The following is a 12,839-nucleotide window of genomic DNA, read 5'->3' as shown; positions in this document are numbered from 1 at the left end:
CTCAGCCGTGTTACTACAAACTCTTAGTAATACAGTAACTTTAATAACTTGGCAACGTCGCATTAAAATTCAGAGAGAATTACGGTAACGTATAAATATTCCTGGGCGGAATCGCAATATGCAATTACTATTTGCATTGACACGCTTTTAAGAAACACCCTGTGTAAATGAACCTTCTTTTGATTTGTGACACTATTGCGCCACCATGTATGTTTTAAATCCGTACATGATTGACCTTTTAGTGATGTATTGCCTTTTTCTTTCTTATACATATAGAGGTTTATCAAATAAATAATTTCGGTGCATATAAGAAGTCAATGGAAATTTCCGAGACGGTCCGCAAAATTTAAACCGCAGTACTCACTGGAACAGTCTTGACTGCTTGCCCATTTCTTTTTGTCGTCGGCCGACAACTGTTGTGCGTTGTGCTTACGTATCGATCTGCCCCAACCGGCAGTGATTGTGCCTAATCTCGTGAATGCCCGTTTCACCATGGGAGAACTGGGCACGCTTTTCGGACGAGGACTTTCGATATCGGGAACTTGTAGAAAATTGCTCGATTTTGGTCTGGACTGTTGCGGACTAAGTAATGTTGGTACCGGCCTAGCTAGAAGCTCCGCTACTGGCACTTGTGGTGAACCAAAACTGGTACGCACGATTTAATTCACATAAGTACATATTTCGCATTTGGAGTACAAGAATACTCACCCCGTTTGTATCCCATAAAGCATTTCCTGAAAGACTCTGCTTCTCACTCCCAATATCGCTCGAACCCCAACTAATTTAACTTTTTGTTTACTTTGCCCCACTAAAAATGTAACGTCGAATAATTGAGCGTTAGTGGCGGAATTCTCGTCGGTGTTTAAGAAGAATTTTGTAAAATCTTTGGCTATTTGATCGTAGTCTTCGAACTGGTCCCTGACGCTATCCAACAATGGAGAGGATGGACGCATATGACCTATCGGCCTCCAAGAACCTGTTTTCCATAAATAGGATATGTCAACCGATTTTCAAATATAAAAGAAATAATAAAAATTAAGAATAGTATTAGTGCTTTTTGTTATTTCTTCATGTTGTGTACTGACGAAAACTGTAATTAAAGTTTGTAGAGTAATATACCATGGCAGCGCCAAAATTTCCCGGCCTGATTATGAAAGAAACAAATTATAGTAACAATTTTTTATTATTTTTCAATATAATCCCCCTTAACTTCAATACACTTATTACATATCTTTATTAACAACTGAATCCCTTAAAAAAATATTCTTTCGGTTTGTCTGCAAAATGCTAAAACAGTCTCTTTTAACTCCACTTCGTCGTTAAACCGCCGTCCACGTAAGTCCTTTTTCAAACATCCAAACAAATAATAGTCACTGGGGCCATATCTGGACTACAGGGAGGATGATCTATCTGTTGGAACCCACACTCTAAAATGGTAGCTTGCGCAACAGCAGCAGTATGGACAGGTGCATTTTCGTGCAAAAGACGCACGCCTCTGGTCAGTTTTTCTCTACGTTTTACACGTATGCAGTCACGCAAAGTATGTAATAATGTTGCGTAATATTTACCATTGACAGTGGTACTAGTTTCTTCAAAAGAATTCCTTCACAATCCCAAAAGATCGTGACCATCACCTTTTTTATTGACTGGCAGACTCTGAATGTTCTTGGAGGTGCTTCACCCTTACGACGACACTCCATTGATTCTTTTTTCGATAGAGGGTCATGATAGAGAACCATAGTTTCATCTCCCGTCACAATAGTTTCTATACAGGCTTCGATTCCGACCCACAGAGTTTAGGAACCCATCTTGCACTAACCTTATGCATACCTAAAGGATCATGCAGGATTCGACGAACACTTGTATCAGAAAGCTTAGTCATTTCTGAGATTTCCTTGACCTTTAAACGTCGATCACTCAATACCACCTCTTCCACAATCGCAACAATATCTTCCGTTATAACCTCCACTGGTCGACCAGTTCTTGAATCATCTTCAAGTGACTCCTGTCCCATTCGAAAACGTTTTGCGCATTCTTTCACTACAGAATACGAAGAAGAACTTTGGCCGTACAGACCATCCAGCCTTTCTTTAATAATTTTAGGTGCTAACCCTTCTTTTGTCGATAACTTTATGACTGCTCTATAATCAATTTGCGTTATTTGCGACATCTTTTCGGACACGTCTTGTTTAAAACGCTGCCCATAAATAATTATTTGACGCAAGACTTCAATTTTTTTTCACAGCCTACTAAGATATATATTTAAAAGAAGACAAAGTATTATCGTGATACTGGAGCTTCATCTATGTCAGGCAGGGAAATTTTGGCGCTAACCTCGTACATATAGGCTGCCTCGACCCTCCCCGCATAGCTGTTGATTCCATTGAGAAGTGGAATCCGCATAAGGTGGATTTTATTTCTCGTCGATGAGTTGGTGCAATTAGATATACTGGGTGTGCGCAAAAGTGACAAATTGATTTTAGTGGCGTTTACTGGATCCGTTTGATACATTTTAATTATTATAAAAATTATAAAACACTATAGTGCCTTACCATTTCTTTGGTAACTTGATGATGGTTTAAGAATATAACAATATTAAAACAATATTTCAAAATAATTGGTTTTAAGCATCCATGCGAGACTTTTCTTTCATTAATATGTAAAAGATTAACAAAATTGTTGAGCAAACAAACTAAACTTAAAGCTGTGTTAATTACACTTACTTTATTTAACGTTACATTTAAAATACAAAATGGCATTATTAATCATGAATCAAGACTCGAATAAAAATGGTGTTCTAATAATTATTTTTGATTGAAAAATCAACAAAGGAACCCAGTCAAGAATTAGTTATAAGACACCGAATCGTCAATACAGTCACATATTTCAAATATTTCACTTTGTCATCCAAACTATTTGTATGCGCCTCGTTTGGTTTGGTCTGGTTTGCTTGAATAAAAACACAAATAATTTCGCGTATTTCATTATTATAATAAAACATTAAGTCGCGGTATTTTGTGATTACCAGATAATTAAAATTTCATGAGACATACTGACATAAAACCTACTTATCAAATGTGGACAATTCCAACAGTTGATTTGAATTTTTGTTTATTACTATTATCAAAACTGTTATTATTAAATATGTTTTTTTTTAATTTATTTATATTATTTTTTTAAACGATTTACAATAAAAATCAGAAAGAATGAATACATTGAACTTTTAAAGTGTTTTAAGTGAGTTAGACGGCCTAAACCTTTTCTATGAAAAATTGAACATTGTTTTAGATTTTCATTATGTTTCAACCGTAATTCGACAGATAGAAAAATATGATTCTGTCCAAATAAATTCAAAATAAAATTTAAACTTCGAACCAGCGACATTTGTATGAGTGTGTAATATCCTCTGAATGCAGTTTTAGGTTTTTCGAGATAACAATTATGAATTTTGAACTTAGTTATTGTTTCTCCTAGAGGCCGCTGGTTTCACCGTGTTATTTAGATTTTTTACCCGTCGAGTTATTGTTGTAATATGATGAAGATCTGAAGGAATGTTCAATTTTTTATGGATAAGGCACTCAATACTTAAATATGAAAAGGTACGGGGAACAATGAAAAAAACTAACCCAAATTTAATGATAATAATAGTAACAAAAACACTTCAATTCAATTGGAATTGTCGGCGATCCACTTCCATACATTTTGCAATAAATGTTTTTGAAAGTTGAACAAAACTTCTGTATTATTTCTATTCGCGATCCTTTTTAAACTTCTGGAAAGAATTCAATCATGACCATATTGGGAAGTCTGGTGGGTTTAAGTCTGGACAACCCAAAAAGTGACTCCCCATCCTCCACAAACCACATATTTTTTTTAAGTCGGATTTTACATCTTCCAGGAGTACATTTCAATTGTACTGGATTTAGTTTATGTAAAGACGGTCAGTTAGATTGTCCGGCAATACAAAAGGCTCAATGATAAAAATCAGAAATTACACCACACCAAATGTTCACTTAAAACTCTGAACGGGAATATGATATGACTGGAGTTTTTCTTTTCTTAGAATTCTGACGTGGACTCAAATTTCCTCTCCTGCATCGATAGTGAAGCACCGTTATTTCTTTCCGGGGGGAAACGATTTTGTTTTATGTAAACGGTCGTAAACATTACTAAAAACTGTGGAATAGTTATGTTTTCGAGGCGCCGCAGGTCGACTAAAATTTGCTTGAACGAAAACACAAATAATTTCACGCATTTCATTATAAAAATAAAAGATTATGTCGCGGCATTTTGTGATTACCAGATAACTAAAATTTAATGACACATGTTGACATAAACCTACTTAGAATAAAATATCAGCGTTATAAATTTAATAGCATTGTCAAAGTGGACAATTCCAACATTTGCTTTGACATTTTTTTATGACTATTTTGTTATTAAATATTGTTTTTCTTTTAATTTATTTTTATCATTTTTTAAACGATTTACAAAAAAATCAGAAAGAATGAAAGAATACATTGAACTTTTTAAGTGAAATTAAGTCAAAAATCGTCAGAGTTAGATGGCCTAATCCTAATGAAAAATTGAACGTTCTTTTAGATTTTCATTATGTTTCAACCGTAATTCGATAGATAGAAAAATACGATTCGATTTATCTAAATCAGTTTCAAACCTAGAACTGGCAATTTTTATTAATGTATTATAAAAACTTTCTCATTTAATGAGAAAACTCAAAACAAAATTTAAATTTTGAACCAGCGACATTTGTGTATGTTGAGCTTAATCATAATATTCTGGTATCTAGTATATCCAGATTAGAGACTGTCCATTTGTATATTCTGTAAACGACGTGACGTACTCGCTAACTGTAAAGGCATAATCGTGCCACAAAAAGTTACCTCTCCTGTAAGGTTTCGGAATCTGTCCAGTCTCCGCATGGTTTTGTAAATTGGCGACGATGTCTTCCAGCATTTGAGATCTCGTCCTCTCTTGCATTCTTGCAAATTTCGGAGCGGAGTAACTCGCCCTCTCCCCATTGACTATTTTCGTCAACAGCCATTCCCTGAACATGGGACCTTTGTCGAAGAGACTTTGTTCCCAAAGATAAGGTTTGTAAGCACCGACTTCGTCTCTCGTAACAACTGATACTTCATATCTAGTCGGTTTTCGTTTTATTCTAGCCGACGTCCGAACTAAAACAAACATTTTTCGATTTGCCGACCGCAGCAGGAGTACGAAAAAATAGAAACTTAAATGGATCTCATCTACTTGTTTGCGACAAATGTAAAAACGGGTCACTATGTTTTCATATTCGAGAAAATAATATATATATATATATATATATATATATATATATATATATATATATATATATATATATATATATATATATATATATATATATATATATATATATCGAGCAATGACATTTGTTGAAAAGTTGAAATTAAATCATTAATAAACATACGGCCGGCACATAACCTCCAACGTAACAATCCAATCATAAAACTTCTAATTAATTACACCAATCACAACACTACCATGGACAAGGCCAACATTTTGTTAAAGGTGTCATAATGATATTCTGATGTTATATAGGTTATAATTGTTCCTAATAAAAGGGGTGTCAGCAAAAAATGCAAATACAAACCAAATATTCAATAATCGGACAAATTTATTTATTTTGTACAAGTCCATTTCGTACAAAAATGTTGCTCTAATGAATTGAGTCAATAATAAACGAATTTTCGAGATCCTTTTTTTCCGCTCGATTTGGTCAAATATAAAGACATTTTTCTTCGATGACTATGCTCGAAAGTGGTTGTGTACGCTTAAAAATCAAAAATCGATTCAGCTCCGTGTCCATTTAGGTGTAAATGATTGATGAACACTCGAAGCTGAGAAGAATAGTAAGAAGGAAAGAAGTAAATGTTGTTGCAACTTAAGTAGCAAACATTAAGCAACGAATTATAAAGAAATATCATTATTAAGACTTCTATCTCCCAAAATTCCAAATTATTCAATGTATCCTAAATAAAGTGTTCTAAATGAACACCAAATTTAGTCTCTGTTAAATACGGATTTACTTGTATTAGGCGTATATTTGTACTTACCTAAAATAAAAGTATGTAAAAAATGGCTCTTAATACAAGCCGGTGAAAAAGACGTATTGTCCGCTTCGAGGAACACAACGCAGACAATATCGTTACCTATGTGCCTTTTCCTTTGCAGCTTCTGAGGGTCATGCTTCTCGTAAGGCAAAAGTGTACTAACGTGGAACATTATTTCTATATTTCGCCAGTTGGTATACACCGAATACAACCCTGCAACGAATACTTGTGACATTTCGATATTTTCATATGATCATTTAAGATGACAATTTATTTATTTTTAAAAAGAAGCGTTTTTTTTCGAAGAATATATCTTATGAGGATGGTGTTGAATTCATGTGACATTTTTTTTAAAACTCTGGTGCCAAATGAAAGTAATTTAGATTTTACAATTTTTTGTTGTTTGTTGTTGTGGTGTGCTAAAAATCTCACCTGTTAAATCGTGTACGGTATCTAATCCACCTTTATATCTATCAAACCCTTTAAGCCGTACTTTCTCCCCCATAATTTGCAAAAATTCCTCAAATAACGGCGAATTGTCGTTGTTATCTAGAATTTCCTCTTCAGTGTACTGTCCTTCTTTTACATAGATCACACCGACCTTCAATTCTGATTTAATGAAGACCTGCGGGAAATAAAAAAAACATCGATATCAGATTGTATGCTTTAACAAGTTTTGCATTTGTTCAAATTAAATAACCATCTGGTTCGATTAGAAATCTTATTGCAATTAGTTCTATAATTCTTATATAATGGGAGCAAAAATATATCCAATTTGTTCAAACTAACCGTGAAACTCTAAAAACTATCATTCGCTACACATCCTTCAAATAATCTACGAGGTTAGCGCCAAAATTTCCCGGCCTGCCATAGATGCAGCTCCAGTATCACGATAAAACTTTGTCTTCTTTTAAATATATATCTTAGTAGGCTACGAAAAAAAATTGAAGTCTTGCGTCAAATAGTTTTTTATTGACAGCATTTTAAACAAGACGTGTCCGGAAAAATGTTGCAGATAACCTAAATTTATTAAAGAAAGGTTGGATGATGTGTACGTCCAAAGTTCTCCTTCGTATTCTGTAGTGAAAGAATGGGCAAAATGTTTTTGAATGGGGCAGGAGTCACTTGAAGATGATTCAAGAACTGGTCGACCAGTGGAGGTCATAACGGAAGATATTGTTGCTATTGTGGAAGAGGTGGTATTGAGTGATCGACAATTAAAGGTCAAGGAAATCTCATACATTACTAAGCTTTCTGATACGAGTGTTCGTCGAATCCTGCATGAGCATTTAGGTACAAGATGGGTTTCTAAAAACCTTTCCGGTATTCAAAAACAACGCTGTATCGAGTCTTTTTTGGAACTCTATTATGACTCTCTATCGAAAAAAGAATCAATGGAGTGGCGTCGTAAGGGTGAAGGACCTCCAAGAAAATTCAGAGTCTGCCAGTCAACAAAAAAGGTGATGGTCACGATCTTCTGGGATTGTGAAAGAATTATTTTGATAGATTTTAAAGAAACTAATACCACTGTCAATGGGAAATATTACGCAACATTATTACATAAATTGCGAGATTGCATACGTGTAAAATGTCGAGGAAAACTGACCAGAGGCACAGAGGTCTTTTGCACGATAATGCACCTGTCGATACTGCTTGTGTTGCACAAGCTGCCATTTTAGAGTATGGGTTCCAACAGATAGATCATCCTCCCTATAGTCCAGATATGGCCCCCAGCGATTATTATTTGTTGGACTTTTAGCTCATTTTGCAGACAAACCAAAAGAATATATTTTTAAAGGGATTGAGTTGTTAATAAAGAGATGTAATAAGTGTATTGAAGTTGAGGGGGGTTATATTGAAAAATAATAAAAAATTGTTACTCTACTTTGTTTCTTTGATATTCAGGCCGGGAAATTTTGGCGCTGCCTTCGTATATCATGTCTATTATTTATAACAGATTTATGTTTCACTTCACTGACTGCCCTCTATGGAGTACTGTTTTGTTTTCTAAGAGAATGCAGAGAACATTGAAAATAATTTTGGATATGTATCCCAAATCGAGTTTAACCTACCCGTTTTTACTTGTTTGAATTTGTAATTGAGATAAACAGTTAATTTCAGTTTTTTGTTTCCTGAACATTTTGCATCTTAGACTACAACGTATTATCGGATTTATTTCAATGGATGATATCTTCAAATCTATTTGGATACGCGAAGCTCAAGTAAAATGTTACCCAGTGTTTTTATATTTAGATCGAAATTTAGATCTACAATCCAGCGATATTTTATTGCGAAGATAAAATAAGTGAATACGGGATTAAAAAAAATAATTAGAGTCAGCCCCAAGGTCCGTAATAGCATTGGATTCAAGCATTACTGAGAATTTTGGTATGTATTTGTTAGGGTTCTGCTCGGAAAACATGCGAAAAACATTTGTTCAAAACGTCTATGACAAATTCGTTTTGTTTTTGATTTCCTCAGAGAAAATTCTCTTGTTAATATTCCGGTAATGTAAGTTGTACCTACTCAAGAATATTAGATGGAATTTCTTTTAAAAGCTTTCCGAAAATATTCTTTGAAGGTATTTTAGCTATGGTAAACATTTTGTTTATTGTACTTTTTATACTCATGATTTCAAATTGAAGAAAATAGATTACTTAAGTGCGTCATTGGTAGGTATTTAAAATATTTAATTTTTGGAGTGTCGCCCAATTGAATTGTACTTCTAAAGTTAATTTTAAAGTTAAAATAATAATTTGTGTTTGTTTTAAAGGCAATATTTAGCACTTTTTTATCTCTCAACATTTTCACGAAAATTCTTAAAAAAAAGGAAAAATAACAAACAGTCAATGGATTTTGTGGCATTAATGGATTTAGCACTAGTGCATACTTAATTTGAAACATAACGTATGTTCGTACGTATAATAATATTATGTCAGTTATAATTCTATTTTCAGTTCATTTATGAAAGGTTTCTTTTATTATGCGATATTATCGGTATTAGCAATCCAGTTATGTAAAAATGTCCCGGGAATATAAATAAATTTTCTTGTTAAATTGAAATAACGTAAATAAAATCAAGTTTAATAATTCTGATATACTCCAATCGCTATATTAAATTTGTGCGCTAGCTTACTAACTACTGAAATAATAAAACGTTGAAGGGAATATTCGAAATCGTAGATTGATTTTTACATTTTATGTATGTGACTGTGCGCCTATTTGATGCAATAATTAACATATATGTCATATCTCGAAAACCAAAAATTCAACTGGGCCGTTTTTAAATTATTAATAATATTCTGTAAAATTTTATTCATAATGTGGTCCGATTGTTATCGGTTTTCTTAGAACCTCTTAAACATATCAAAAATACTTGTTTTTTAGATTCCCTTATACACAAATAAGTCATTTTTATGTATTATATATAAATTACATCCACAAAAATTCTCATGAATGTGTAAAGCTATGGGTCTCCTCTTTTAGAGGTTGACGTGATCCAAGAATAATAAGAACAATGCTAAATTTTTAATGCTTTACCAAATTACATTAAATCTCTACTAAATGGTAATTTTAAAGAGCTAACGAAGCAATGTTTGCTAGAGAATTGCTTTTTTATATCTCACGAATCCTTAGAGTTGTTTAAGTGAACAACATTTGTAATGTAACTTTTAGTTTATTTATTATTTATTATATATTAACTAACCAAAACTATAATTTGCTTATTTATTTATTGTCAAACCGCTTGCGATATCTGCTGGTTTGCCGTTGTTTTATGAAAGCTACTTGAATTTATTTTTTTTTTCTATAATTTTTTCCGTATTAAAATAACAATAAACAACGAGTAAAAACTCACAGCAAACCAAAATAGTAACGACATAGGAGGTGTGTTCAAGAAGTAAGGTGATTATTAAGTTTTATCAAAAAGTACTTATTTATTTATCAAAATTAATGTTGTCCACTTCAAAGTAATGGTCTCCAGATATAATACACTTGTGCCAAAGTTCTTATAACGATGGTTTCTTTATCTCATCAACCGTTCAAACCTCCTCCCTTTGATGCGTTTCTTGAGTTTTGAGGCTGTGGCATTATTGTGGTTTTGTTTTTCCCCAAAAGTTAGACACATGCAACGATCAGTGAGCAGGTGATGCACAATAAATGAATTGTTTTCCAACAATTCCGCACGTGTTCTTCGTATTGCTTCTCGCAAACGGGGCATAACTTCAAGGTAATACTCTTACTGTTACTAACATAACAAAAAATATGTATCGAAGATCGAATGTACGTAGCCCGTCCAATTACAAAAGTCACTTTACCTTTTGAACACGCCTCGTATACAAACATAATGTAACATTTAAAAAGTATATGTGAAACTTTTGTCTTTAAGTTTTTTGATATGTTTTACAGCTTCAGAAATAAGGTATCATCCCATGATAAACCACCCACCCTGTATATATTGTATAACATTGTATAATAACAAAGTCTTTATTTCTTCACATAGTGACAATGACATTTATACATGACTTAAGTTTCGGATTCATTGATGGCGAGGCAGTCAGGTTAAGGGATTCATGGCGAGTATTAGAATTTTATATAACATTGTAAGTAAAACTCCGTGCGATGTCTGGGGACAGCAACAGATTCTTGTCACGTGTGTTCTTCGTATGAATGATATTGACACGTGAACCTCTTTGAAAGATGTATCTAAATCAGTATTAATATAGAGATATGATATGGACATTGACATGACTATGAAATGGATACATGACGTATAATAAATGAAAATTAACCCAAGCAACTTTTGTATTTAACTTTTTGTTCAATCAATTCTACTTCCTGAGGTAAGGTAGTGGTGCCTCATAAAAGGACCAGCCCGTATACATTGTATTACGACTATATAAAACTCTTACTATCATTCATAAATAATTTCAATAATGATCTCTCTGACTTTTCAAAACTGACTCCAAAAGTGCCAAGTTTTCATAATGATCAAATATGAAATATTATTATTTTGAACCGACATTTGAGTCTAATATCTGAGGGGACCTGTGTGACTAGAACCTCATTTGACCTGGTGATCTTTACCTTTTGAATTTTCTCTATTCACTGGCCTGAAGTGAACGGTGAACCAATTTTAGGTTCTTGTGTTTTTATTGCTCGAAAACCTGTCGATGAGCACCCGTCCTAGTAAATTGGCAATTGTGTAAAAAAATTTGAATAGACTGTAATTATTGGAGATAGAGTAACGACTTTCGGTCTAAAATATTGTTCCTGCAAGTAAAGAAGACTTGCATCCTTAGCTAAAGGTATCAGCTCACGCAAGAATTAAAACCTTAAGATCGTGGACCACAAAGTTGACGAGATACCTTTACAAGTCCAAAAAGTGGTAGTCGAGTATTACTCAATGTCGTATTTGGCTTCAATAAGAAAGCTCAACATGCGACGCAGCGGATACAGCAATAACTGTGTTGGTTAGTTAAAAGTTTCAGATCGCATTATGTCTGCCCAATTGGCCGCTAAAGTCATGCGACTTAATGCCGCTCGATTTATTTTGATCTGGTTAATACTAACAAAACTGAAACGTTGAAATATCTAAAAAGTAGTTAACGATGAACGAGAAATGATAAAAGTAGAACAACAATAAATTGCGACAGAGGGCGCCAAAATAATCGTTTCACGCGATAAAATGCGCAGAACCGTAAAAATAAGGAATTAATTCTATCACACGAACTTAAAAGTAAATCAAGGTGATTAACTAAAAAAGCAGTAAGAAAATTGAGTTCGGGTAACCGAAACGACTCTATTTGTGATCGTAAGGATCGATTATTCAGCTAATAGGCTCTTAGGTATATTTGATTATTAATTCAATTCATATAAATTGGGCTTTTACATGACATAAGTCATTATTTCAATGAATTGAAATTGCGACCCACTAACCTGGTCTAATTTAAGCAGTTCCTCTGGCGTATCCGGTAGTTGTCCCAGTATTAATGGAGGATTTATGTTTACCTCTTTCCCCAAAGACCTAACCACTTCCTCTCGATTATACCTGTCTGCGAAAACGCAGCTGGCCGGAATGAGACCGTGAACTGTGTAGCTGATTGCCCTTACCAATATCCTGAAAGTAAGAGAAATCATTAACTAAGAGAGAATCCAATTAATGTCGTTTTCCAACCATTATATTTGATTAATTTTTTTTTTGGAAGCATCTTTTTATCATATATGTCCGCTATCCAGTTGTGCAGATAAGTGAGTGTCATCTCGACAATTTTCATTCGAAAGCATCGCAGGCATAGAGATTCCTTTTTTTAATTAATTATTATAAAAATTACAGTGCATTTCGTCAGAATTCAATCTAATTTAAATCTTTCAAATATTGGGATGTAACCAAACTTAAAGGCGCAGAATTCATTTTTTTTTGTATTTGTTATGCTGATCTACGTTTTATTAATTTGTCAAAGAAACGTTCACAGGCTGCTGGAATACTTTTTATAAAACTTCTGGATTCCTACCTACTGCGTCAGTTTTTGTTGAGTCGAACTAGCGGACGTTTCGTCAATCATCCTGTTGGCTTCAGAGTTTGACTGAAACTGGCTCGCATTTTACTCTGTACCTGCTTATATATTGTTTGAGGGGGGCGGAGCTATATGAAGGGCATAAACACCATTTCGGATGGCTGATTCCCATATTGATGACAGGTAGAGGCCTGAGTCGCGGTTAAGATTGTTA

The 12,839-nt window shown here is 33.7% G+C and overlaps 1 protein-coding gene across 1 annotated transcript in view; it reads right to left on the bottom strand.

Moving 5' to 3' along the window:
* LOC132704491 (uncharacterized) overlaps window positions 1-12,839 on the bottom strand; it is an 85,718-nt gene that overhangs the window by 13,100 nt on the left and 59,779 nt on the right. The window contains exons 5-10 of the mRNA XM_060674508.1: window positions 12,048-12,228; window positions 6,543-6,735; window positions 6,114-6,323; window positions 4,899-5,192; window positions 709-976; window positions 365-645 (exon numbers count right to left, since the gene is read on the bottom strand). Coding sequence (XP_060530491.1) covers window positions 365-645; window positions 709-976; window positions 4,899-5,192; window positions 6,114-6,323; window positions 6,543-6,735; window positions 12,048-12,228 — 1,427 coding nt within the window. The remainder of the gene's footprint in view (window positions 1-364; window positions 646-708; window positions 977-4,898; window positions 5,193-6,113; window positions 6,324-6,542; window positions 6,736-12,047; window positions 12,229-12,839) is intronic.

The sequence above is a fragment of the Cylas formicarius genome, unplaced genomic scaffold, assembly GCF_029955315.1.
Source record: "Cylas formicarius isolate icCylForm1 unplaced genomic scaffold, icCylForm1.1 PGA_scaffold_7__23_contigs__length_41026272, whole genome shotgun sequence".
Lineage (NCBI taxonomy): Eukaryota > Metazoa > Arthropoda > Insecta > Coleoptera > Brentidae > Cylas > Cylas formicarius.
This window is presented reverse-complemented; position numbering and strand designations above follow the sequence as displayed.